The 26,882-nt window shown below is 55.1% G+C and overlaps 1 protein-coding gene across 2 annotated transcripts in view; it reads right to left on the reverse strand.

The window, feature by feature from the left end:
- Window positions 1-296: 296 nt before the first annotated feature.
- MYO7A (myosin VIIA) overlaps window positions 297-26,882 on the reverse strand; it is an 84,448-nt gene continuing 57,862 nt past the window's right edge. The window contains exons 27-49 of one of the 2 annotated variants that reach the window (XM_030332306.1): window positions 26,265-26,392; window positions 23,959-24,085; window positions 22,900-23,019; window positions 22,137-22,310; window positions 21,065-21,292; window positions 19,579-19,749; window positions 17,346-17,463; window positions 16,385-16,511; window positions 15,027-15,196; window positions 13,894-14,084; window positions 13,103-13,227; window positions 12,293-12,450; window positions 11,182-11,335; window positions 9,820-9,975; window positions 9,191-9,296; window positions 8,047-8,160; window positions 6,933-7,020; window positions 6,644-6,750; window positions 4,225-4,410; window positions 3,673-3,789; window positions 2,509-2,592; window positions 1,517-1,636; window positions 297-916 (exon numbers count right to left, since the gene is read on the reverse strand). In XM_030332306.1, the coding sequence (XP_030188166.1) occupies window positions 827-916; window positions 1,517-1,636; window positions 2,509-2,592; window positions 3,673-3,789; window positions 4,225-4,410; window positions 6,644-6,750; window positions 6,933-7,020; window positions 8,047-8,160; window positions 9,191-9,296; window positions 9,820-9,975; window positions 11,182-11,335; window positions 12,293-12,450; window positions 13,103-13,227; window positions 13,894-14,084; window positions 15,027-15,196; window positions 16,385-16,511; window positions 17,346-17,463; window positions 19,579-19,749; window positions 21,065-21,292; window positions 22,137-22,310; window positions 22,900-23,019; window positions 23,959-24,085; window positions 26,265-26,392 (3,159 nt within the window). In that variant the 3' untranslated portion in view covers window positions 297-826. The remainder of the gene's footprint in view (window positions 917-1,516; window positions 1,637-2,508; window positions 2,593-3,672; window positions 3,790-4,224; window positions 4,411-6,643; window positions 6,751-6,932; window positions 7,021-8,046; window positions 8,161-9,190; window positions 9,297-9,819; window positions 9,976-11,181; window positions 11,336-12,292; window positions 12,451-13,102; window positions 13,228-13,893; window positions 14,085-15,026; window positions 15,197-16,384; window positions 16,512-17,345; window positions 17,464-19,578; window positions 19,750-21,064; window positions 21,293-22,136; window positions 22,311-22,899; window positions 23,020-23,958; window positions 24,086-26,264; window positions 26,393-26,882) is intronic. The other variant, XM_030332308.1, reaches the window with a different exon arrangement.

Genomic DNA, 26,882 nt, shown 5'->3' on the forward strand with positions numbered 1-26,882 from the left:
CAAGGAGATGTTTCTGACAGGATGCGAGGGTCACTCTGGCTCCACTGGTCCTAGTTAAGGCCCAGAAGCTGGCCCCTGCACACTTAGGCCCCTACCTCCCAGGCTGATGTCCTAACATTTACCCCTAACCCACCGTGGTCCCAGCCAGCCCCTTTAAGCCCCTTTCAAGCACATCTTGGGCTCAGGCACCCCAAACCCAGACCAGCTTAGCCCTACACACACAGACTGAGGAGATAGTCCTACAGGCCACACCCCACTCTCTCCTCTTCCCCGAGCAAAGACACCAGAGGGCCAAATGATTAAACACATACTTTATACCTTGAGGTGATCAGGGGAGACTAACACAGGGCTCAGCACTCACACTGCAATATAGAAAAGTAGTCTGTCTCCCTCATCCCAGCTGAGAATTCTGGACTTATAGGAATTAAGCCAGTCCCTTGGATTTCAGAATATTCTTGGTTGGTTTGGTTTGGTTGGTCCCAGTATGGAGAACTAAGTTGTCCTCTTGATTCCCTGTCACAGTGGTTGCATGGAAAGTCAAAGGAGGTCGCATGGTAGGACTGGTCTAAGAAAGGCACCCAAGGAGCATAGGGTTTTACAACTGGGAAGGCCACCGCAAGCCAGAGCTAGAACCACCTCTCGGGAGTGGATAGAGGGGAGCTCTTCATCCCAGCAAGGCTGCCTCACTGGAAGAGGATCAGAGGCTAAGTTGGTGTAATAATTAGTGGTGGCCGGCTAGCCCAGCCTCCCTGCCCAGATGGCAGAAGTCCTCTCCCACCTGCAGAGGTAGCTGATGGGCCTGAAACAGGACCACCTCCCCCACTGTTCACTTGCCACTCCTGGAGCCCCGCTGTTTGCTCATGGCTGTGAGCATTTGGCTAATATAGGAAGTCAGGAGGTCATCCATCTTGTAGCCCTGGAAACAGCACAAGAAGATAAACAGAGCAAATAGTGGGACAGGGCCAGCCCATTCAGACCCAGAACACTCCCAGGAAACTGCAAAGGGCAGAGCCCTGAACTAAGGAGAATCCTGTACTGCTCTGGACTCCATCTCCCCAGCCTCACAGCTGAAGGGTTGGACTCATCCAGCCACATGTCTAAGGTTCAAAGTTGTTATGACCCTACATGAAGGCCCTAGCTTGTATGCCCCTTACATCCTGGTGATTCTAAAGGCTTTACCAGTTGAGCCACGCCTTAGAAATTCAGCTCAGTCCAAGAAGCCTCATTGCTAATGGCTCCACTATTGAACTCAGGGGCTAAAGACTCAGTCCCCAGACACTGAAGTCATTCAAACAATAGTTAATAAATGAGGGGTCTGTTCTCAGCCCCAGATTAAGTGCCCTTCCCAGACCTAAACTGAGCCTCAAACTGACTTGACCTTGGCCCAATCTGACCTTTGATCCCAATCTCAGGCCAAGCCATGCACTCCTCACGTTTGTTCTGGGGACAAAGAGGATGGTTGGAGCTTTAGGCAAAGTAGGGGAGCCCTACCAGGCCTAAATAAAAGAGGTCTCACCAGTGATGTCTCACAGAGCAATTTGCTCCCGCGCACCAGGTTCCCAATGGTGATGTGGAAGTAGGTGTTGCCACTGCTCCAGTTGGAGATCTTGGTGAAGGGATGAGTGGTCAAGATGTCCTGGGAAAGCAGAGAAAATTTGAACCTGCACTGTCTGGACCCTCTGGCCTCACTTTCCTCAGCACCAGCCCACACCCACCACAAAGGCCTTGGGCCCTCAGACAGGCAAAGAAGCAAGAAGAGAGAATCTAGCTCTGCTGTGGAGATGCTAGGGGAGGCAGATGCCTTCTCCCTCCGTGTCCACGAGGCTATAGGGTATGTGGGGCTGGAACTGGAAATTTGGGAGGCCTGAAGGAATGGAAACAGGGGTCCTGGATGGGATGGTCCTACTAGGAGGAAATCAAGAAGATGCCAGGAAGCCTCAGGGAGCACCATGTGTGTGGGTAGAAAATAATCACACAGAAGTATGTGAGAAGAATGACCTGAGAGAGAGGAGGAAAACCAGGAAAGTGGGGCACATGAACACAAGAGGAAAGTGGTGGCCATTGGCACCCTTCGCCAGTGGTCCAGTTGTACTCCTCCTGGGTATGTGGTAGGACTGTGCTTCCTGGTTCCCTTGGTGAGGACTACTCTGGCCCATAAATACGAGAATATTTAACCCCGGTACAGTCTGCCATCCTGACCAATGTGTGGAGAGCATTCTGGAAGGAACGAATGGTTGTAAGGTCCAATGACGCCAAAAGGCCAAGTGCTAAAAAGTTCATTGGATTTAGTAGCAAGGTGTTGGCTAGTAACTCTAGGAGAGCAATTTTGATGGAGCAGGTAGGGAAATAGACGAAGCAAACACAGACCACTTCTCAAGATCATCTGCCTTCTTGGCCACATTAAGTGAGGATGGTGGCCAGCAGGGGCTTTGGGGGGTTGGGTCTGGGGGCTCTTGTGAGAGGTGCAGACAGAGAAGCACACCCCCGCTCTTCCCTGTCACTGCTTACCTTGGTTCTGGGATCGATGAGGCTGACCCCATACTTATTGATGGCAATTAAGAGGATCTCAGGGAAGTTTGGCTCCGTAGTTTGCTGGCAAAGAAAGCCGGAAACCATCAGAGAGCTGGGGGAGCCCAGAGCAGGAAAAGCTGTGTGCTAGGAGTAAGTTGCCCTCCCCTGGTCAATGCCAGAGGTGCAGCAGAGCCAGTGGCTCTGCCACAACCTCACGGTTTCCACCTCTGCTGGGCCCTCAGTGCGACCCAGATCCCTTTACGGGTCCCCAAGTGACCCCATCTCCCACCCTCTCCGGCAGCATTTTCATCCCTTCTCTCCTGCTTCTCTAGGAGTCTGGACCATCTCTTCTCTCAGCCCAAATGTCTGCCCTCTTTAAAAACCCTCTTTGAACTCTAACTCCTGCCTCCAGCTTACCTCTCTGCCTCCCTCTCTTCCTTGTACAGCCAGACTTCTCAAAAGGCCTCCCATCCGAGGTACGTAACAAGGCCATCCCCTCCTCTCCAGCCTGACCTACCCCCAGTTCTCATGCGAGCCTGTTTACCATTCTCCTGCCTCCGGTCGTGCCCCTCAGGCCCACCCTCGCCCCCCAGTCAGAGTGGACTTCTGGCCCCATCATCCCTATGCAGAACCTTCCAGGGCTGGCCACCACCTTCAGGAGGAAACCCAACCCCCTCGCCGGCTTGCCAGCCTGCCTCACCACAATCTGCTCATTCTCATACCCTGCGCCCATCCATACTCAGCCACTTGCACTTCCTGTACACCACTGGCTCTTTGCTCATGCTAGGCCCTCTGCCAGGAACACTCTCCCCAGGGTCTTCCTGGAAGTTCAGGTGTGGCCTCCTCCAGGAAGCCGCCTCAGCCTTCTCAGTCACCTTGATAAGGGCTCCCCTTTGTCACAGCACAGATCGTTCTCCATTACTGTGGCTGGTTTACACATCTGCCTCCCCTGCCAGGCTGAGCTGCTGGTTGTCCCTCATGTCCCAGGGCTGAGATACCGAGGTGGTGCAAAGCTGAGGGTGCTTCCGTCCTTTCCTTGCCAGGGCAGGTGGCAGAGGCCATCGCTGTTTCCCACAGTCCTGGGGAGGCGTTTCTGTGCCTTCTCATCCCCACTCCTTAGTCCCTTCCTCCCTTCCTCCTGAGAAGCCACCCATAACGTACCTTCACCTCAAAGAAGGCTGAACCAAAGGTGGGCCACTTGAAGATGAGCTTTAGAAAGGCTAGCTTGGCCTCCTCCTTGGACTTCCCTGCATGCTTGTTGAAGTAGGCAACGATGGACTGTAGGGAGAGGGGGGATCAGAGGCCTTTCCCCTGCCGCTCCTACCTCACCTGCACTGTTAGCGGTCATGGGCCTTGGAGGGCCAGGCATAGGATGGGGGCCCTGGAGGCCAGGAGGGGCCTCCGTCATCCCAGTTAATGGAATCCTTATTTCCCTTCTCTCCCCTCCCCTCCCCTAAGTAAGCAGACCAAAGAGTATCAAGTGAAATCAGGTCACCATGGCAACCAGAATAGGGCAAATTACTACCAAGCAGCTAGGTGAGTCCTTTGCCTGGAGAACCGGATACTAAAGCGAAAGGAAGGGAAAATGAGAGGGTGACCTTATCACACACAAGGGACAACAAGAGATACTTCCCTGGGCTGCTGGCCAGCACCTGCCGCCTGACCTGTGGGGTGCCCAGAGACCCCTAGTCCTGCCGCCGCCTTTATACTCACCCGCTTCCAGTCATCCGGGGAAACCTGCCGGATGAGGTCCTGGGGCACCAGCTCCCGTAGCAGCTTGGGGATACTGGGGAAGTAGGACTTGTCCTCTTCGAATTTGACCCTGTAGATCAGTGCCCCCAGCTGCAGCACCTCCTCCCGTGTGCACTTGTGATAGCCTCGGAGATACTTGGGCAACTCCTGCCGGAGACAGAGCAGGTCTCAGGCGAGGTCTACTGCCTTACCCCACATTGGGCGTACCCTTTCCTCCAGCCTCAGCTGACACTGTGCCCCAAGAGGAGATAGGACGGGGAAATAGCAACCATGCCTGCACAGATCCAGCACTTTACAGTTGGAAAGCAGAGCCATGTATGAATATTATTCTTTCATTTTCCCTCATAACGGTCCAGTGGGGTGAGCAGCCACATTTCAAAGATGAAGAAACTCAGAGTGACCATCTGGTGAACCTGAGACTGTTCCACACCCCTAACCTTCTGAGCCTGTCCTTCCTTGGGAAAAGCCTCTCTGGCTGGCCTCCTCCCATTCAGTTCCTTTGAGACCTGCTAGTTTCATCAGCAGCACCAGCCTCTTCCCCACTTTGAACTTCCAGTAATTGAGGATGAGGAGTGGACCAAAAGCAAAGATGAAGCTTCCAAATGGCCAACACTGCCCACAGCCTTACAACTGTCTTACCCACTCGTTGAAACGTAGGAAAACTGAGGCTGGCCTGAGGACACACTGCAGATTAGAAACCTGAGTCAATTATTTTCCATCCACTTTTTCATCTACTTGCCCACCTATCTATCCATCCACACCCATCCATCTGTCCACCCATATGGTTCTACCTACCCATATCCATTTTTCATTTGTCCATCTGTCCACCCACAAGTTCATTCACCATCCATCCTTCTACCCATTCATTCACTGAGTCACCGCCTGTTTACCCATCCATCAAGCCAACAAATATGCATTGATCATCTGCTATGAGCCAGGCCCTTTAAGCAACAACATCTACTTCCCTACTCGCAAGGAACTTGTAGTCAAGGCAAGAACAGACATCCATCACCCCAAATTGATGTATAATTACAATCTTCGAAGGAATTGTTCTCAGTGCTATGACAGCATATAACTAGTTGACCTAATCTAGTTTTAGGAACAGGGAAGATTTGCCTTATGATGATTGAAATAACATCTAAAAGCTTAGAAGGTGAAGGAAAGAACCTAGGGAAAAGCTTCCCAAGAGAGAAAATGTTACAAAGGCCCCCAGGCATACCTGAGAATTTGAAAAAACGTAGCTGGAGTGAAGTGAACAAAGGGGTGCTGGATACAAGACAAGGCAGCAGAAGTAGCTAGTGGCACCCCCATGCAGGGCCAGAGTCAGGATTTGGCGTTCTACTTTAAGGGAAGCCACTGAGAGGATCCCGAAAGCATGATGACCCCCGTAGGAAGAATGGATTCAAAGGGGACAAAAATGGACAGGGAAGCTCAGGGCAAAGGTTACCAGCTTCATTCAGATGAGAGATGATGGGCTGACCTGAGTTGGTACCGGTGGTAATGGAGACATGTGGATGGATTTTGGAGAGTTTGGGAGTTGAAGTCATCAGGTGAATGATTTGGGATGTGAAAAATGAGGGAGAGGGAGGTGTCAAGGCTGACTTGGGTTTCTGCCTTGGGGGAAATGGTAGCTGATGTTCATGTTGCCATTCACTAAAAGGGCACCATGGGGGAGGGGCAGATCTCACGGGTGAATGAGCCCTGGCAACTCCCAGGCCAGGGTTCTCTCTACCACGGCAGCCACCATCCCTGCCTCCTGCAACCTTCCCAGCATCCTGGTCTGTCTCCCCTACAGAATGATAAACAGGACTGGCCCAGAAAAGATCGCCGAGTCTGCAGTTGTGAACACATGGATTCAAACCCAGATTCTATCCACCCTGTAGCCCTAATTATATCACTTGATCTCTCTGGGTCTCAGTTTCTCCCTCTGTAAAATGGGAACAACATGCCTACTTGTTGGGGTTTGCTGGGAGTGCAGAATGAGTGAAAAGCATCAGACAACAAATAGAGGTTCAACATGGGGGCCTCCCTCCTGGCTTCCCGCAGGCACATGCTTGTGCTAGAAAGTGTTTACACATTCACACAGATGCCCTAGATACACACAGGTGTAGCTGTAGAATCTCTGATTCAGAGGACAGCCCCTCACCAAGGGAAGGTCCTGAATGGGTGGGGATTAAAGTCTCCAAAGAAAGTACAAGGCACTGAGGAAAGAGAAGGGTCTGTCTTTGAGCTACTCCCCAGGATCCCAGCAGGAATCTCTTAGAGGCCTTACTATTTGAGGCCCCCCTCCTGGCAAGAACAGCAGGGTTCTGCTTTCCTGAAATACAGCAAGGCCAGCAGCACATGGAGGCAGCACAGCAGAGAGGGGCAGGCAGCTCACCTGGTAATAGTGGAAGATGGAATCGGCCATCGGGTCCTTCCCGGGCACCGTGGTGGTCCACAGCTTCTTCATGAAGAACACCTGGTAGGTGAGCGAGGGCACGATTCCTGTGGCAGAGGGCAATCAGTCACCCAGAGCGTCCCAGCACAGAGGATCACCCGTGCCCAGCACCAGCCCCGGAGCAGGCCCTAGCTCGGGTCCCACCCAGGTGGACCTCGCGGTGTGGCCCTGTGCCGGCACCTGCTCTGCTCTGGGCCTCAGATGATCTCAGGGCCCAGCCTCACATTACCATCCTTGACAGGCCGTGCTTTCTTTATCCAGTCTGTCAGGTGTCGAACAAAGTCGAAGAAGAAGTCATTCTCGGGGACGCTGATGACCTAGGAACATGGCCGTTCCAATCCATTCATTTTAGTTCCACCAATACTGATTTTTCTGACTTTCCCACCCAATGCCTTCCTTTTGGCCCTTTGTTGCAGCCCGAAGAGGTGTCCCACTCTGCCCTGACTATGCCTGTTGAGTCTCCAGAACAAAGCCTACTTCCCACCCAGAGTGACAGTCATTCCAGTTGTTCAGCAAAGACTAAGCCCTGGTGAGAAGGCCAAGAATGAGGCCCAGTCCCTGCCTTGGACAATCTCCGGTATCTGTGACCTGCTCTTCCCACAGGCTCCAAGCTCCTCTGGGTCGAGGACCTTACTGAGATCACCTGTGGGTCCCAGTGTCTGGCACAGGGACAGTTGTGAAATGAGGAGGCAGACGTGGATGCACAAGGAACTGAGTGAGCACCTGATCTACCTGACATGGTCAAGGAAGCCTTCCCACAGGAAGAGGCTTTAAAGCTGGGCCCTTGACCTTCAAGAACACAGAAGTGAGGAAGAGCAAGGTGGAATGGTGGCAGGGGCCTGTGCTTTGGAGTCAGACCTACTGGGATCTGAGTCCTTGCTGTGTGGCTTTGAATAAGTTACTTAAATTTTCTGAGTCCACGTTTTGTGATCTATTAGGTGGGGATAATCACACCCCCTTCAGGGGTTATTTCAGGGCTAATTGGCCTTGGCAAGGCAGCTGAGGGACCGGTCAAGTCAAATCTGAAAAGTACTTGTGTGTTGTGGCAGGGCGATGAGCCTTGTGTGGTCCAGAATATAAAGTACCACATGGCTCCCAAGAGGTTTGAGGTCATGCTCTGCAATGCCTCAGAGGAGAGACATTTAGGGGAAGCTGCTACAAGTACGGGGACCGTTGCAGGGATATAAGAAGGAGAGGGACACAATCAGATGCCACATGCAAGCACACCTCTCTCTTCCCCTCTTTCCCCTCCCCCCTGCCCCATGAGCTCCTACAGTCCCAGCAAATGTTCCAACAGACAGACCAACAGCAATCCAATAGGAAGCCAATGACCCGTCACCCACCTTGTCTGCAATTTTGACAAAGAGGCTGAATCCTTCTGAGGACTTGAGGAGCAGCCGGGCTGCGATGTTCTGGCAGAAGTCTTTAGCCTTAGTGCTGGACTCCACCTCAAAGGCCTGGGAAGTGAGGGGCAGGCGGCTGTGGCTGGGGCTTCCTGTGCCCCTCTATCTGTGCCTGCAACTAGACTCCCACCCATGCAGGGCACCCTCCATCTGAGGTGTTTCCCCATGGGTCTAGAGCTGGGCACAGCATTTAAGAAAAGGAAAAAGCAGCTCCTGTCTGGATCTTCCCAGATTGTGTCCTCCCCAATCCAAGCACACTCAGTCTCTGCTTCCAGGGTTGTGGGCCTGGCTGTACAAGCATGGGTGACACGAGGCCAAGGGAGCAAAGATAGGCGGGGTGTTTGGGAGGAGAGAGGCTGGAGGAAGAAGAAAGCAAATTCCAGAAGGGGGAGGGAAAAAGAGGGGAAGCAGCCCGGGGTAGGGGTAGGTGCGGGGTGGGGGAGGGACTGCTTCATATAACCTTCCACTGGAGGGACAGGAAAGGATTTGTTAGTTTCTTGTCCTTGTCACTGAAATCCTGTCATGACATTTCTGAGTCTCTAGTCTCTAGACAAGTTCTAAAACTGCTTTTCAAACTAAAAGTTTTGGTGCTGGATTCATTTATCTGAATGAGATGCTGAGATGGGGCAAAGAGTGGAGGTCAGGAGGCTGCCTGACCTAATGGGCATGATGGGAAGGCTAACAGGACCATTGGACCAGGAGACCCACAATCAGGACAAGTGAGGAGGAAGGAAGGGGCCTGCAGGAAAGTGGGCTCAGGGACAATAGGAGAGGCCTGGGCAGCCAGGCCTGTGACCAGCAACAGAGCTGACATCAGGGAGGTGGCACCAGCATAGAGCTCAGCTCAGAAAGAGAGCACTTTTCTCTGAGGCAGAGCCACCTCAGAGAGAGGGAAGAATGATCTTCTCAAGGAAGCTCTTGGAGACAACAGAAGGTCAGATCGGGAACCCAAGGAGTCTGTAGCCTCTCGACTGAGCCCTGACCACTGAGGAGCAAATATGGGGATGGCAGGGGAGAGGCATCAGGGCTGTTCCCTGTGTCCTCGGGGAATCTGGTCCTTCACCAAGAAGCCAGCAGCCCTCACCTCATCGGTGTCATCAGGAAAGTAGACCTTGTGGAAAATCTGGGTGGTTTTGTGCTGGATGGCCTCCACCTCCACCAGGTGTGGGGGGTACTTCCGGGACCCATTTCTGAAAGCCAGGAGAGGGGTGGAGGGGCAGTCAGGAGCCAGTGGGTTCATGGGGCCATGGGGAGCAGGGAACAGAGGGAACTTTGGAGACAGACCCCAGTTCTAATCCCTTGTCCGCCACTCCCTGCCAGGTGACAGTCACTTAATCTCCACGAGCCTCCAACCCCTCAACTGTAGAATGAGAGAACAGCGTCAGCCAAATAGGGCTGTGGAGGGGACCACGGGACGTGAAGGATGCACATGGGCTGTGCAGAGTATGGAGTATGGCCCAGACGTCCCCAACACACTGGAAGGTATGCGCCAGCCCTTCTGAGCAGCCAGACACGATTGCATCCAGAATGGGCACCACGCTGCAGGCTTTGTCCGACTGGCAGCTGTGGTACCCCAGGGACAGGTCCCACGTGTTGTGTGGCCATGCCCTCATCCGCCAGGGACACCCACAAGCCCACTGGGGCTGAGAGCCCATCCCAGCACCTGCCACAGGCTCTTTGCCCACCGCCTCTGCTCTCAGTGGGCCGCCGTACCTCAGGGCTTTCTGGAGCCGCTGCAGGCAGTCGATGGTGAGCGGACAGTGCTTACGGGACTGCAGGAAGCGCTGCACGTGGGGCAGCAGGATGTTGCTGGGTGGGAAGAGGCCCGTGCACAGCCAGAGCAGCTCCCAGCCACGCTCTTCGCTATACCTGCGGGAAGAGGTGGGGTGTCCAGCGGGGGTTCTGCAGGCCACTTGTGGGTCCGAGCATCCTTGGCGCCTCACTGTGGCGGCACGTGTCTGTCTTGACCCCCATGCCTCTCTTCTGGGGACCAACGCAGACCCGCCTCCCTGGTGGCCAGATCCAGTTAGTGCTACACAAAGCGTGGTTGGCCAACCCACACTGGGCCACGCAGTTACCGGCCACATGGAGGTAAGGTGCTCATTCATGCCAGAATGAACATCAGCGATGTCACCAAGCACTCTTGGTTCAGCTGAGATTTTTTTTCTTCTTAGCAAGACTTTCCTATGAAGGAAGCCGTGTGTGATCTGTATTCCGGCAAAAACTCTTTAACTCGTCTGTTCTTTAACTAGCACTGAGTTAGCACAACCCCTGGGCTTCATTGGGCACTCTGAGCTCCCTGGGCCTGACGGGAGAGAAGCACAGAGGGCTTCTAGGAGGAGGTGGCATTTGAGCTAGGTTTTGAAGGCTGACGCAAATTCTGATACGCAAAAAAGGCCATAAATGCTGGCTGTGAGCATGGCATGTATAAAGGTTTGGCAGTGTGAGAAGATTTGAGTATGGTTCGAGGGTGGATTTTGCAAGAGGTGCAGAAGATGACAAACCTGGGGACATAATTGGCGGTCTGGGTGTAAGGGGAGATGGTGGGGCTTCCCTCAGGCTCTGAGACTTAGCATGTCCCTGACTTCCCATTCCTGCCGTGGTCTGACCCAGCAGGAACAAGGTGGCACCCTCTGGGACTCAACACCTTCAGCCCAGAATTTTCAGCCGGAGCTTCCAACTGACAGCCAGTGCAGCCCGAGCCAGGCTGGGGACATTTGCTCATGAGCACAACCTCCAGAATGGAGTCTGGGCTGGGAGGGGTACCCGGAGGAGGTTCGGGCAGTGAGTGGAGCAAATTTAGGAGGAACCGGTTCTGTCAGACTTGGAGAAGGACAGATTCAGAGGGTGCATCCACCTCTTGGTACTTGACCAGACTTCCTTGGACCTTGCGGCAGAGGTAAGACGTGAGGGAGCCTGAATGCGGAAGGACGGCTGCCAGGCAGGGCCAGATGCTGCCTTGGGAGGGAGAGAGCTCCCTGTCACAATGGGTAGAGGACCTTTAAGATTCCCGTCAGCTGTGACTCCCCCCTCACTGGGGGGAGGCCATCCTGCACCCGCCTACCATCCTCTCACCTGATATGGTTGTCGGTCAGCTGCTTCAGGATCTGCACGTATACCTCATCCTTGAGGGCCTCGGCCTTTAGGGCACCCTCAAAGATCTGGTCGGTGAGCTCATTGACAGAGCGCGTCCTCTTAGATGGGTAGTCGCCCATGTACTTGAGCATGGGTGGGGAGCCGTCAAGGAAGGGCTTGTGGCTGATGGGGGGAGCACTGACCCAGGAGGCCACACTCTCTAATGGGGTCTGCCCCCCACCCAACTGTGTGGCCCTGGGCCTCAGGCTACCCACTCAGGAAATGGGCACCCATCCTGCTCTCCATGCCGACTGCCCACCCTTTCCTCAACTCCTCTGGCCACCTCCTCCCCTCACTACCTCAGCCCCCAACACCCCATCCAAAGTCCTCGCACCAACCCAGATGGACTTTACAAATCACAAATCTGACTGTGTCACCCCCCCTGCTTAGTGGGCTTCTCATGGCCTTGGGATACAGTCCAAGCTTCTTAACAGGGCTTGGGAATGCTTTATTAGTCTGCCCACATCTTCAGACTCCCTTCTAGACCTCTGCCCTCCACTTGTGCTAAATCATGTTGTGATTCAGGGCCTTTGGACAAGCTCATTCTGTCTGGAACACTCCCCACCCATGTCCCCTTTGGCTGACTGGGGCCTACTCAGTCTTCAGGTCTCAGCCTAGACATCTCTTCATCCAGGAAAGCCACCTGCCCTCCTCTCCAAGGCTACATCAGTTCACTGTGCTGCCTGGCCCCATCATGGCCCCTTTTAGCTATAAGCACCATGAAGGCCAGGGACTGGGTCTGGTCACAGCTGTGTCTCCATGCCTGGCCTAGCACATGACACAATACTCATCTTGAACCAAATGACAGGGTCAGAGGATACAATGGATGAGGCAGCCCCTCGTGCACTGTAAGGTGCCAGGCATAGATGAAGCCACTCCACCCGAATCCCTCCACCCTGCCCAGGACCCACCTGGGCCCCTCAGAAGGAGGTAGGTATCTGGATGAAAACCCTGGAGGCAGGGGCCTGGTGCTCCCCCCTGCCCTGGGGTCCCCCTCCTTGTGGCCCTTGCCCTGCCCTTCCATGGCACCCACCCCTGCAGGAATGGATATCAATGAAGGCCATGCAGGCCTCCTGTGAGAGCTCCTCGCTGCCCAGGATCTTCTTGAGCAGTGCTTGCTTGAGCGGCTCCCGTGTGTGGCTCCACAGCCGGTCCTTGCCACGGGCCTTGGACACCATGACCCGGCTCAGCGTGTGCTTGGGTGGGGGCCTGACACGGCACAGCCAGCATTGACCCCAGGTTGTGAGACCCACCCCTACCCAACCTGTGCATGGAGGTGGAAGGCCCTGCTCCTCCCTGCTATACTGGGCAACCTGGGATGAGTCAACCAGCCCTCCCTGGACCTTACTTTCTCAGCTAGAAAGCCAGCCCTGCCCACCCCCATGGCCTCCTCCCCATTGCTCCTCTCGGCTTTCTCTGCTCTGGCCTTGGCACGTGCTGCCTGCGGCATTCCTCCACCCAGGCCACCCCCTGCACAGCTCGGCTCAGATGCCACCTCCTCCAGGAAGCCTCTCCTCTGTCACCACCCCCATCACAATGCTGGGCATACAGAATCACAGCTGCCCAGTTTTGTGCCTATCTCCCCACCAGGACTGTGAGTCGGTGAGACAGGCACAGGCATGAGTCGTGAGTGCCCAGGACCCCACCTGGGGTGACCACAGTCATGCTGTCAAATGAAGGAAGGATAAAATGGCACAGCACAAGACGGCACATCTCGACAGACAAAAGCTGCCCTCCTGTTCCCTCCGACCCAGGCCCTGCTCACACACACAGCAGCAGCAGGAGGCAACCCCACCACGCGGACTAGAGTAGCAGAAGCCTGTGGCTCACTGTCCTGGCCCACCTACCCTTTCCCCATCACCTGAAATAGTCGTAGGAAAATTCCTCCAGCGTGTAGGGCTTGGCGCGCACCTCGGGCTCTGCTGTTCGCAGCTGCAAGAGCCGAATGACGTCCTGTCTCTGGTCGGGGGTCATGGTGACCAGGGCCTAGACACCGAGAGACAAGGGTCTGAGGTCAGCTCTTCACCTGGGACCCCTGGAGCCAACATGGTAAAGCCCAGAGCCTTCTGGACTGGGGCTGGGGAAGTCGGTCACCATGGGGTTGACCCTCACCCCATTCTGACCCTGGGACCCCTTTTGTTCTTTGCCATCTCTGAGGTTACTGCTGCCTCCGTCTGCTGCACTCGGGGTCCTTTCCGCAGTCCCCCGAGTCTGAACCAGGTTGGGTCAGTGAGAAGGCCAGATGGAGGAGGGGGATGTGGCGTGAGGACCACCCAGTCAACAGCGCCTGGCTCAGGAGCTGCCTGGAAAGCTGGGCTCTGAGTCTCCAGTGCTGTGATCCAGAACAACCAGGGCCTCCCTTCCCAGCTCGGCCCTCACTGCCTTTTCAGACAGTGCAAGGTGATGCCTCCCTCCCCCACTCTCCTTCCATCCCTCGCCCTGGGCAGTTCCTCGGCCACTCTCCACCCAGCACAGGTTTGACAGCTTCCCCGACTTTAAGTTTGTGGTCCCAGAAGACCCCCAGATCATCTCCACAGAGCCTGGAGACCACTAATCCAGTATAATCCCTCACTCCATTTTACAGATATGGGAAGAAGACAAAGAAAGGCCCAGAGGAGACTCCCCTCCATCTGCCGTCCCCAAGCCACATACCACAATCTCCCGCGGCGGCAAGGTGACAGTGGGCATGACATATACGCAGTCAGTGGGGAAGTCCCCACGCTGCTTGGTCCTCTCATTTATGCCGTTGGCCCAGCCTGAGTTCATGACCTGCTCTCCCGTATCATGGTCCAGGATGATGAGGTCTCCCTTGGCAAAGCTGAGGAAACCTGACTCCTCTCCCGCTGGGAGGCAGGGGTGAGCAGGACCACAGGGGGGCAGAGAGAGAGGCTGGATTGGAACATCTTTATTTAGGTTGATGACCTACAAACTGTTACTCCCTGCCCTGAATAACTGAGGCCCAGGCCCACTCGTGTCTGCTCACTGGTCACCCTGCCTCCAACTTGCCACAACCCTTCACACAGACGTGGCCATTGGAGTGTGCCACTCCCCTGCTCAAAAGCCTTCCATGGCTCCCCATCTCCCTTAGGAGAAAACTCACACTCGTTGACATGCTCACAAGGCTGCTGTGGGCTGGCTTTCCTGACTTTGTCTTCCTCACTTCCTGCCCTGTCTCCCTTACCTCACCCATTCCAGGCAAACCAGTCGACCTGCAGTTCCCAGACATGCCTGTTTTCTCCAGCCTCTGTGCTCGGTTTGTGCTCTCCTCTCTGCCTCAAACACTCTGCCCCACATACCTCCACCCTGAACCCCAGGCTACTTGGGGGCCTCTCCTCCAGGCTCCCATAGTTGCCACACTGTCACAGGGACCGTCACTATCTGTTTTCAGCCCCTCTCCCCACTGAGAGTAGGGCCAGGGTCTGTTTTATTTCTGTCCTTTCCAAGCTCTGCCCGGAGGCTAGGAGGCCTGGGAGTGCTCAGTCAGGGTAGCTGTCACTACTGTTATCATTTGAAGATAGTGGGTATTTGGAGACTGTGGAGAAGGAACCCATGATGTCACCTGGAGAAGGTGACAGGTGATAAGTATGGAAGGGCCAGGAGAGGGAGATTCCCCACAGGGCACAGTTGGAAGGTGCAGAGTTTGGCTTTTGGTCCGGGTGGGACTGAGGGTATCTGGGGAAGGGTTGTCACAGGTGGTCTCAAATGCCCGGCCAAGATCAAGGTGTGGGATCTGCCCGATGCCCCTAACCCCCAGTGCCTGGCAGCCTGTGCCAGGAACCACTCACCAGGGTTGGGGTTGTCCTGCAAGGCCACCACGTACTTAGACCTCTTCCGGAGCCCTTCCAGGAAGGTGACCACAAGGTCACGGATGTCCTCGGCGTTGCTGGAGGTAAAGGTGTACTCATCCCCTTTGATGGTAGCCAGTGTGAAGCTGGGGGCTACCAGTTTTGCTCCCCTGCAGGACCAACACGGAGAACAGGGCCCAGCCGGGGTCAGTCCTGCCCAGCCCGAGTGAGGCGCAGCACAGCCCAGATCAGAGCAGCCCAGCGAGAGCAAGACACGACACTCCCTGAAGGAGACCAAGGCCAGCCCAGTCAGACATGGCCCAGGCGGGGGGAGACATGGCCCAGGCCAGACACAGCCCAGTCTGAGTCAGACCTGGTCCTGCCAACGTCACACACAGTCCAGAGCGAGGCCCGCAAGGGCCCAGCCCAGTGCCCCTTTGATGTCCAATTCCTACTCACCCTTTAGATCTCAGCCTAGCTACCGCTTCTGCCAGGAAGTCCTCCCTGCCCTCCCACAGCCCTCATCACACTTGTCCCTGCTTAAAAACAGCCTGTTCAATGTCTGTCTCCCCTCTCATCTGAAGGAAGCTGCAAAAGGGCAAGGACTGTCTTATCACCTTGCATCCCTGTGCCAGCTCATGCCTGGTCAGAGCTGGACATGCCCAGCTCCAGCCCATATCAGACACAGCGCAGAGACACTCCGATTAAGCCTCGGATCTGGGGAGGGCCTGCTGGGAACACTAGTCTATTCCAGGAAGCCACCCCCAGCCCTGCTCTTGCATGCTCCACACCTTTCAGTTTACAAAGAGTTCTCCCATTGAATTTTGCATTTCCCTCTCACCACTGTTACTAGAGGGAAGTATTAAGATTTTAGGGATGAGGACATGGAGGTGAGTTCCACCCGGGCCCCTGAATCCCAGACCAGACTCTCTTTGTACACAATTGACTGCTCCTGACCGTCCTTCTAAGCCACCCACACCCATCTCAGAACAGCCATTAGTGATGCACCATAAAGACCCCTCTGTCCCTATTAGGAGGAAGGTGCCTGAGAAGCCTGCACGGTGCGGCACAAACTGCTCAGTCACATGCGACCAGGACAGGTCACTGCACATCTCTGCAGCTCCATGACATCCTCGATGAGGGCAGAAACTCCCCTTAAAAGCCTTCATGACCCCAGAAAGCTCCAGGAGCCCCCTCCTTCCCCATCTGCCTGTCCGTGTCTCCATCTGCCCCCTTCTTGCTTCAGACGGTGCTGAATCAGGACACTGGGGCTTGACACATCCCTGCCACTGGTCTCTGCAGCTTTGGACAACTCCCTGCTCTGCACTAAAGTGCAGTGTGGGAGGCGTTGGACTTACCTACTGCTGGACACAGCCATGATCTCGGGGAAGGACAGCTCCAGAAGCACCTGCTCCTGCTCATCCACAAAGTAGACGCCTGTCCAGTTGACCGCCACGATAACGTCATTCTTGGGGAGGTTGGGGCCTGGGACAGAGACCCACACAGTGAGAGGGAGGCTGCCCCACACCCAGCCCAGCCCTTCCAGTCCTCATCACTACCAGGGAGGTAGTAAGGGGGATAGGTGATAAGTATGGAAGGACCAGGAGAGGTAGATTCCCCACAGGGCACAGATGGAACGTGCAGAGTTTGGCTTCCATACTTCTCACTTATCATCCATTTTACTGATGGGGAAACTGAGCCTCAGAGAGGCACAACCTCCCTACAGGCCAAAACTCAAAGCACAGTGGGAGGAGAGTGCTGAATCAGGAAACTTGGTGTGAATCCTATCTCTGCTTCTGGTCTTTGTGCAGTTTTGGACAAGTCCCCATCCTGGAGAGAGGTTATATATGGGTAGGGAGTTAACTGAGCCCCAAGGGTCCCTCCAGCTAGATACTTCGTGATTCTGTGAAGGCCCGCACCAGCACAGGGCCTCGCACAGATGCCTAGTAATTAGGACCTCAGGATGTCTGAGCCAACAGCCTGCCTGGGTTTGGGCCCATGACCTCCGTGCTCAGCTGCAGAGTCAGCCCAGCCCATACTCTGGGCCACCTTCTTCTGTACAGAGTAGGCGTTTTAACTATCTTAATAGTCACTCAGTTGTTTAACCCAGAGTGTTGCTGAGCACTTGGACTGCGGGGAGGCAGGACCCACTCTGTGGATCGATCTGGAAGGACCAAGCAACGCTGCAGGCAGGAGCCTGGCTGGCTGGGGAGTCTGGTTTGGGCTGTTTCCCTCCTTCTGCTGTGGGCTGGAGCCACAGAGGGAGGGAGGGGAGAGGGCCTGGAGAAAGACTGGGAGGCGGGAAGGCTGAGGAGGTACCTGAGAATTTGTAGGCTTCATAAAACCTGGAGAAGAGCAAGGGCCACTTGAAACGGGCATAATTGACCACATCCTCTTTGACCTTCTGGGCATCAGTTCTCCTCTGGGCATAAATCCCCTGGGGGGTGGGGATGGACAGGAGAGAAAAGCCATCAGATAAGCTCTGTCTGGAAAAATCCCATGTTCATGCCCCCAAGCCAGGAACAGCCCTGGAGCTATTGTGTCCTTCTGTGCACCACGGCTCCACCCTAGCCCATCAGCCCACAGCCACCCCCATCACTCCACAAGTCCCACCCGCAGAGAGGTCCCAATTCAGCAGTGACAGAAAAGCCCACAATTCTGCCCAGCATGCATGCAACACCCAGAGTCAAGGGTGAGTGGGAGACATCTGGGGAACAAGGACGTGTGTGGCTAAACAGGGATGTGTGTACTGGACCAGGGAGAGGGAGTGGGGAACGGGCCTGTGAGAGCCAGGTCACATAGAAGTGTAGGCAAGGCAGCCACTGCAAGACTGGGCTGTTGGCAGAAGCTGACAGGTGAACCCGGGAGTTATGAAGACGGGAGCGCAGGGAAGGGTTGGAGAGGCCAGGGGATAATGCAATGCTGCTGGCAAGAAACCAAAGCACTGGCATTTTACTATCTAAAAATATCCCTCGGAGCCCTATTAAGAACTCGGTGGTGTTGGAGCAGAACTGGATGTATCAACTTGAACTCATGGTACGTATCAGCTATAGACACAAACATGGGCAAAGAACCCATGTGCGTGCCAGGCACTGAGAGGACCAGAAGCAGAGCCCTCCCAGGAGCAGAGAGCATTAGGGGATAAGGGGCTTCATGTCTCCAGCCTAATCTCAAAAGGTTCAGAAGAAATGCACGTCCACATGCAAAGAGAAGGGATCATAAAGCAAATGTGGCAACAATGTTACCAACCAGTGAGTCTGGGTGAAGTGGGGGGTATACAGTTCTAGGTTCTTGAACTTGCAGCTTCTCCACAAGTTTGAAATTGTCCCCAAATGTTTTTACCACTCTGACTCTAAAAGCCACGTACATATGTGCACTCTGCAAGAAGACTGGCCCGGGGATCTGGGGACCCACAGGCCAACAGGCTCTGGTCCAAGGGAGAGACACAGCTATAGCTTAGGTGTGGGCTCCAGGGGCAGAGCCCAACTCTGTCTGCTTCACAGCCGCACCCCCAGGGCTCAGTACTGTGCCTGACTGTACTCACCCAAAGCAGAACAAGTTAACGAACAATGGCACCCAACCCAGAACACGCCACATGCCACGTGCATGATGGCAGCGAACACCGAGGAGGCCCGGGGAACGGCAGAGACAGAAGCTGTTTGCAACGTGGAATGGATGGGCTTCAGCAGCTGGCAGGGTGGGAGGGATGAGGGACAGGAAGTTGCCCGGACAGATAGAGGGGTAGAGGGAAAACACGCATCTCTTCTGCAGGGGGGTTGGAGAGGGGGGCTGGCAGGGGAGCCAGGCCTGGATGTAGAGAGGGCGCAGGGCGGGTTCAGGGCGGAGTGGAGGCTTGTGGGCAGCTCGCCAGGGAAGGCAAAGAGTAGAGTGGGAGAAGTGCATGGGGCGCCTGGGGCAGGGAAGAGGCCGTGTGGTGTAGAGGGGTGAGAGACTGCTGGTCTGTGGAGCCCCCAACCCGGCAACTTGTGTGCCAAGATGACTCTGCTCTTCCACAACCACGGCCAGGAGGCAGGGGGGCCCAACCGTCCCCCTCAGCGGCCAGGCCACCCCTCCTCTACTTGGGCAGCAGGCCCCTTAGCTTGGAAGAAAGCTACTTGGGGCTGGTTATGGGCCTGGGGCCTCAAGCAAGGGGGTTGAGGGGGCTCTGTACCTAAAGTTCCCCAGGCAGGAAGTTGGGCCGGAGTTCTTTTCGGCAGAAAGGAGGATACACTTGCTAGAAGCTCTTCCAGCAGGTGCCAACACTCCTGAGCTGCAGCTCTAGCAAGCGGCTGCTGCCGGACCAGGGGACCCCAATATCCATGGACCCATAGTTTCCCTCATGAAGCTGAAGGATCAGATATGATCCATCTCTGCATCCCTGGCACCAGCCTAGAGTAGACAGCCTAAGACACGAGTGAACCGACGTCCATGGTGGAGACAGGCTGCTTGGGAGGCAGGAGGTTGAGGCTGCCATCCTGTCTCCCAGCAGCCCTGTGGGCAGACGCATGTCACCAGAGAGCCCCTCCTCCAAGACCCCGCCCTGTCCTCCTACCTTCTTGTGGGCAGCAATGGCCAGCTGGGCCCACTTCTCAAGTGTCTTCAGGGGTGTGATCTCACGGTCAGGGATGTAGGTGGGCACGAGGTTTAGGAGGCGCTCCAGGATCATCTCGGAGCCATAGTCCACAAAGTACTGCTGGGAGGCCAGCTCGGCCAGGTCATCCTCCTAGGTAGGGAGCGGGAGGAAGGTGCTGTTCACACACCCTCGGGAAGCCCTTCCAGACCACTGAAGCCCTCAGAGCCCTGCCTCCTCTAGCTGTTGACTCTGGCCTTTGGAAAATTCCATTCTCACTGATTCCCCAGAAGTTCTTATCTGCTTGCGGGGAACCATGAGCTCCCCAGGGGCAGGGTCACATCCCTGCCTTCTCCTGGGTCTCCCAGCACCAGCACAGAGGCACACAAGCTGACCCAGAGAGCCAGCCAGCCCATCGGTAATGGGTCAGCCACCACATTCCTAGCCTGGTGAGTGGCTGGAGCTGACAGTCTGCCCTGGAGAACGGGGGACCTGGGCACCGCTGGTTCTGTCAGAGTGAGGGGCAGGTATCACCATTACCATCTCCATCACCATCACGACCCCACCCTGGGATAGTCCAAGTAGTGAACGACAAGTCGGCCATGCTGCAAAGGCTTCAGAAGGCCAGATGATGGGTACTGGCCATTTGCCCCTTCTCTGCCTGGGGTGGTGAACATCAGTCCTGGTGATGTCTGCCTGGGGCTCACCAGGGCTTCAGCAGAGGGGGCAGTAGGAAAAGGCTCTTGGGTGTCTTGAAGGCAGTAGTGTTTTCCAACCAGTTCAAAGCTTCTCAGAATTTGAACAACCGATATAGCTGTACTAATAATGCATTCTGCCTGAATATCAGCTCGCCAACATCGCCATGATCGTCACCACCACCGTTACCGCCATCAACACCACCATCGTCTCCAACAACACCACTATTGTCACCATCACCAACCTAGCACTATCCTGGGCCACCAACCCACCGTCACCAACACCATCATCATCATTGCCACTACCCTCAGCACCATCAACCGCCCTCTTCATTTCTATCCTCTCCATCTTTATTCCTCCATCATAATCACCAACAGAATCACAGGTACCGTGAGAACCATCATCACCATCATCAAAGATAAAATAACGTGACACGAGTCTCTCCACGTCACTCCTGTCCCTAAAAGGAGACTAAGAGAATACGCATTTGCAAACTCTGGTCTAAATGAGCAGATCTCTTACTCCTTCAGCACAGAGTTTTCTAGACTAACTCAGAACAATACAGCAAGTTCTGAAGCACACACTCCATACCGTGCACCATCACCACAGAGTCACGCTATTCTTCAAAGCCTTTGTTCCTACAGGTAGTGTTAATCCAGAAGAAGCCTCAATCAGGCTAACCTCCACATAAGCTAATGGTGGGTACAGACAGTAACATTCGTCCCAAATTTGGAAAACAGAGGGCTGTGAGCTGAGATTCGCGGTCACTCACCTTCTCACACCTGTACTCCCCGAACTTGACCCCTCGCACCACCTGCTGGTAAATGAGGTTGGTGGCCACGTTGTCTTCTGAGGGGTTGTGCCAGGGCGTAAAGACCTCTTTGCGGAAGAAGAGCCTCCAGGGGGCATTGCGTTCCTGGGCACCCTGCTCCTTGGCATACTGCTCACACTGGGAGATGGCATCCATGACATGGTCACTGCCACTGCCCAGGGAGGACACCTGCAGGTGCAGGGACAGAAAGGTGAGCAAGCAAGAAAGGCCTTTCAAAGAGCCATCAGCCGTGCCAGCTGTTCTCATTCGAATGGAAAACCGAGGCTCAGAGAGGGGCAGGGACATGTCCGGGTCACCCAGGAAGCAGACCAGAATGGGATCTCAGGGCCCCGCCATGGGGTCTGAGTCAGCACAGCCACACAAGTGTTCCCATTTCCTAGTGTAAGCCTTGTGTGAAACTCTGATGGATGGTCACTGAAAACAAGGAGGCATCTGTAGGTGAGAAAAGTCTAGGCAAATGTCCCTGGACCTGCCGGGATGGGGCGGGTGGGTGGGGGGCACATCTGCTGCATGTGACGTGTCTGAGTGTGGAGGTGCAATCACCCACCCCCAGGCCCAGCCCAGCAGAGAAGCCTCTAGGCCCAGATGTGCCCAGGGAGGCACATACTCCAGGTGGTCACTAACAGGTGAAAGGAAACTACCATGGAAACCTGAAAAAAAAAAAAATTCTGTTCCCATTTGCAAATGAGAAAATGGAACCTAGCTAAGTGGCTTCGTGCGCACCTCCAGCCTGTCTCTGCCATGCTTCTTCCCTGGCACCAGGGGAGGGTTGAATGGGCCCAGGTATATACAACAGAAGTGAGCTCTGGGTTTCAATCTCCACTGTACCGCCTGATTTTTAGGTGCCCTCCACAGTCCTAATGAGTTGGGCAGAGGCGGAGTCACCACTAGCTGAGAGGAAACCGCACTCTGGAAGGTAAGTAACTGCACGAGATTGCCTAAGCCAGTATATGGCAGCACCGGAACGGGAGCCCAGGTGGCGCCAGGAGGGGGCCCTGCAGGGCGGCCGTACCTTATCAAACAGGGCAATGTAGAGGGAGAACCCAAAGCGGTCCTTGAGCGAGATCTTGTCAGCCAGCGCATTGCAGAGCTCCTTGGCCGTGGTCGCCGAGTCGGTCAGCAGGGTCTTGGTGGTCCCATCCATGAAGGTCACAGGCAACATGATGGGCTTCTTGGACTTAGTGGCCTGAAAATGACCAAAAAGTGTTTGTGAGAATCTTTTCACTTCAAACCAGTTCATGCCCTCTGGGTTCCTGGCTCCCTGCTCCCTAGGGTTTTAGAGCTGCCCCAGAGCCTCAGACCCCAGCATCCCACCAGGACATCGCCTGTGCCTGGTCACAGGGGCCCAGAGGACCCTGCAGTGTTCCCTGCCCTGATGGAACCTTTACAGCCCCTGAGGCTGGGCACTGGGGCTAGGAGGCTGGGCACTGCCACAAACCAGGGGCTTCTGCCCTCACTTCATACAACCATCACAAGACCCTGTGAAATGAGGATCATTATTGCTAGGTTACAGAGGAAGCTATTAAGACACAGAGGGAACCCCCATCTGACCATAAAACCAGCAGATGGGAGTCAATCATCCATTGGGTGCTTTCCTGTCCCAATAGGCCTGGGAATCCCAAACTTGATGGTGGGTGCTTGAAGAACCATAGACTCCTAAAGCGGGGGATGTTTCTGGGGCACTGGAGTGCACTGGGGATACACAAACATGCACACACACACACACACACACACACACACACACTCGCATGCCTGGGTAGGGTGGGGGGCCACACCTGCAGCTCCAACCAGCTGGGCGGCTGTGTCCGGGTCCCATTGACAAAGGTCCTCCTGAGCCGCTCCTCACAGTAGGGAGCATAGCCAGGCGGTCCCCCATGGATGAAGTTCCGCAGGTACTGTAGACAGAGGGCCAGCTGAGGGGCCTCCACTCTGGCCTCACCAGGTCTCCTACTTCCAGCCCTTCTACCCACACTCAGGACCTGCTCAAGACCCGGCCACCCACATCCTCCGGGGCTAAGCCCCACCGCCCTTGGGATCAAGTCCATGTATCTCAGGCTGGCAGCAAGGCCGCCATATTCTGACCCTGTTCAGTCTCAGCCACGCCTCCTGACTCACCCCACACGCCATACCCCCTCTCTTCACCTAGTCTAACTGCTTCTCTTTTTTCCAGGGCCCACCTCCCTGACTCCCCCGCTGGGCCAGCGCTTTCCTCCTCACAGCACTGACCAGCTAGGTCGGTCCTGCTGTCACCTGCTCTGCCTCTGTGTCCCCAGTGCCCAGGGCCTGGCACAGTCAAAAGAGCGGCCTGAGGGGCACCTGGGTGGCTAAGTCTGTTAAGCGTCTGACTTGGGCTCAGGTCATGATCTCACGGTTCGTGAGTTCAAGGCCCTCATTGGACTCGGTGCTGACAGCTCAGAGCCTGGAGCCTGCCTCGGATTCTGTGTCTCCCCCTCTCTCTGCCCCTCCCTCACTTGTGCACGCGCCGTCTCAAAAATAAACAAACAATGAAAAAAAAAAACTTAAAAAAAAGTGGCCTGAAATCAACCAAAGTGCCTTCTCCAAGACCATAAGTGGAGGGTCCAGGAGACGCTGTTGTCAAATTTAGTCTCCTCATAAATAAAACGTGGCTGAAGGGAGAACAGAGGGAAGGGCTGGGAACCCGGGAGGAGGGCCAGGAAGAAGCCAGCGGGAGCCAGAGGCCTGAGAGGACAGGCGAGGCCCAGGCGAGGCCTCATTGCCAAGCCCCGCTGAGCTTCTTCCCCTTGCTCTCACCTCTGATACCCTTCCCACCGCAGGAGGCGCATGCCTCCCTACGCCTCCCTACGCCTCCCTACCTTAACAAACTTCTCCGAGGGAGCAAAGCAGCCCACACAGAGAGACACGAGGATCCAGCCTCGGGCATAGCTGCTCTTGGAGGGGTTGTGAGTGAGTTGCTTGCTGATCTGACAGTAGATCTCATCCCTGGGCGGGGCAGCAAGGAAGGGAGACTGCGTCAGAAATGAGCCCGGCCCCTCCCGGCTACAGGTGAGACACCCGATCTTGTCCCCTCCTGCTTGCCCCAGACCACCCAGGAGGAGGCTGCGTGGGGCCGACTGGGGAAGGCTGAGCCCACGGCTCTGCGGAGCCAGTGAAGAGGGCCTTGCTTTGGAGTCAGGCTCATCAGGCACGAAGCATGTTCCTGACTCTAATCCAGATCCGCAGTCAGGGCCCCATGATCCAGAGCATGGTGCACATCCTGTTCTGGGGCACAGCAGCCACAGCCACCGGTGATCACTTTGGTGAGAAGTCCAGGCTCCCTCCCTTCCTTGTCCCTCACCAGCTGGGTGGCCTGGCCAGAAGAGTTCACCTCTCTGCACCCCTCCCATAGTCATGACAGCAGGTACAATTTCTACTGATGGCAACCAGAAGGGCAGAAACAGCCAACCCATCTGGAGTTTCTCCGGGAGATGGAATGGGCAAGGGATTTGACTTACCCTTGAGATATTTCTGTAATGTTTGAATACAGTATTTAAGCGGCCTTGTATTACTTTTGTAATCAGATCAAAGCAATGAAGGTAGTTTTTTTGTTTTCATTTTAAAGGAAAACTATAATACCTTCTTTACAAGATTTCTGTGAAGAAAAATGAACCAAGGCTTGCTTATAAAGCACCTGGCACAGTAAATAAATGCTAGCTGTTGCCTGCCTGTGCAGGCCCAAGGACAGGACCTCGATGACAAAGTGACCACCAGGGGGCACTGCTGCTCTTCCCTCTCAGAAGGGCGGGACTGGGCAGAGAAGGACGGATAATCCCATTCAGTGGTGCCTGGATCTTCAGAGGCCAGTGTCACTTCAAAATTAATTCTGAGGTTGCTAACTTTTTATCACGACAAATAAGGTCATTTAAAACACCATAACACAATCTTCCCGCTATCTGTATCACCGTTATTTCGTAAAACAAACGTAATATTAATATTCAAAAAGTAGAAAGGGTAAAAATCTCAGAACAAAGAACAGTCCTTTAAATAAATCAGATTTAGATTTAGAAACTTCCTTATTTTTCCCATCTCATCACAGACCAGTAAAAGACTTTCTCACCTACAGCTAGGAGCCAAGGCCAAGAGAAGGCAGGGATTGGCCATGGGCCCTCAGAGACACCACACCCAGGCTTCTGCCTCTTGGCTCAGGGCTCCTGGCACTATGTTCTCTAGGACTGACAACTTTAGGTCTGATGGTGAGATAACTAGGAGGCAGATTCTTACCCTTTCAACACGCCTTGGACAGCTACCCTTCCTTCCTGGAGGCAGGTGGCCCTGGGTCCCTGACTACCTCTGGTGAGGTAGTCCCTGGCCTCCAGTAGCAATGAAAAGATGCCTGACTGGAAGGCAGGAAGTCTGGGAGGCTAGTGATCCCTGGCAAGTCTCTTCCCCTGTCCGGACCTCAGTTTTCCCATTGGTCAAATGGGCTCAACGCCCCACCCAGCCTCATCCTGCCGCCCTCCCAGCCAGCATGCATGAGTTCATGGGGTCGGGTCTTCTAACCGACCATCTGGTACAGATAGAGTCCTCAGAAAGTCCTGTCTTCCCTCCACTGACCTAGCAGACTTGATTCCTTTATTGCTCCTGGTTACTCTTGGATCATCCCATCTCCTCCCCAACACCCCAGGGACCCGAACAAAGACCTTTCCCGGGCCTGGGCGGGGAAGAAGGCACTCACGGGATTCCCAGGCATGCTAACCACGGTAACCCTGCACACAGGCCTGGGTTAGGTGCACCAAAGGTGAGCTGGCAGGAATAGGTTATAAGAATATAAGGAATAGGCAGAAGATGCATCAGGTAATGAGCACAACAGGTGCCTTGCCATTTGCCAAGTGCCTGCTACGTGGGTCCTATCTTACACACTCTCCCGAGTTTGATCTGCCCATAAGCCTATTAGGTAAGTGTGATTATTATTCCCTCTTCACAGATGAAACTGAGGCTCAGGAGATGAAACAACTCTATCAAGGTCACATGACTAGCTAGCAGCGGAGCTAACCCCAGGCCTGTTCGGCTTAATCTGTTACCAAGGTGACAAAGCCACAACTCAGCCACCAAAAGCCTTTCAGGGCCTCCGCACTCCAGAGACTGTGGGATGCCTCCCACTAGCCGCTCCTCAGGCACTGACCGGAGCGCTGGCCGCAGGATGCCATTGCCGATGATGAAGTGCAGCTTCTCCAGGTTGGATGTGGGCCGGTCCTCCAGCATGCTATTGCCCTGCACAGTGGACTCCCCATCATGCAGCCTCTTGGTCACCTGGGCCAGAGGGAGGGGACGAGGCTTGACCCAGGCAGGGTGAAGTGAGGGGCCCTGCCTCATGTCTGAGTCTGCCCACTCCCCTGGAGAGCAGATCCTGAGAATGGCCACATGAGCTGGCTCCCCACCACCGTGAGAGCCCCAGCCCTGTCCTACCCCCGCCCTGTGCAGAGCTGACGGGTCCAGACAGCTGGGCAGCACTGGCCTGGTGCCACACACTGGGGACAAGGTTCCTCTGCAGTCTCCTTAATACCACCCTCCACCCCCTACCCCAGGGAAGCCCTTTCAGCCAGGACAGGGACCTGCTCTTCTGACTCGTAGCGGGACCCCAATCTCTCCACACAACGCTGACAGCCAGAATACACACCCCGGGTTCCAACCGCCCAGTTCTCTGTGAACAGCCCCAAGCCTGGGTTCTTACAGACGTGTTTCTCCTCTCTGGTTCCACACAGCCCACCGTGCCAACCTGCACCCTGCCCAGAGTCCCGGA

The sequence above is a fragment of the Lynx canadensis genome, chromosome D1 (assembly GCF_007474595.2).
Source record: "Lynx canadensis isolate LIC74 chromosome D1, mLynCan4.pri.v2, whole genome shotgun sequence".
NCBI lineage: Eukaryota > Metazoa > Chordata > Mammalia > Carnivora > Felidae > Lynx > Lynx canadensis.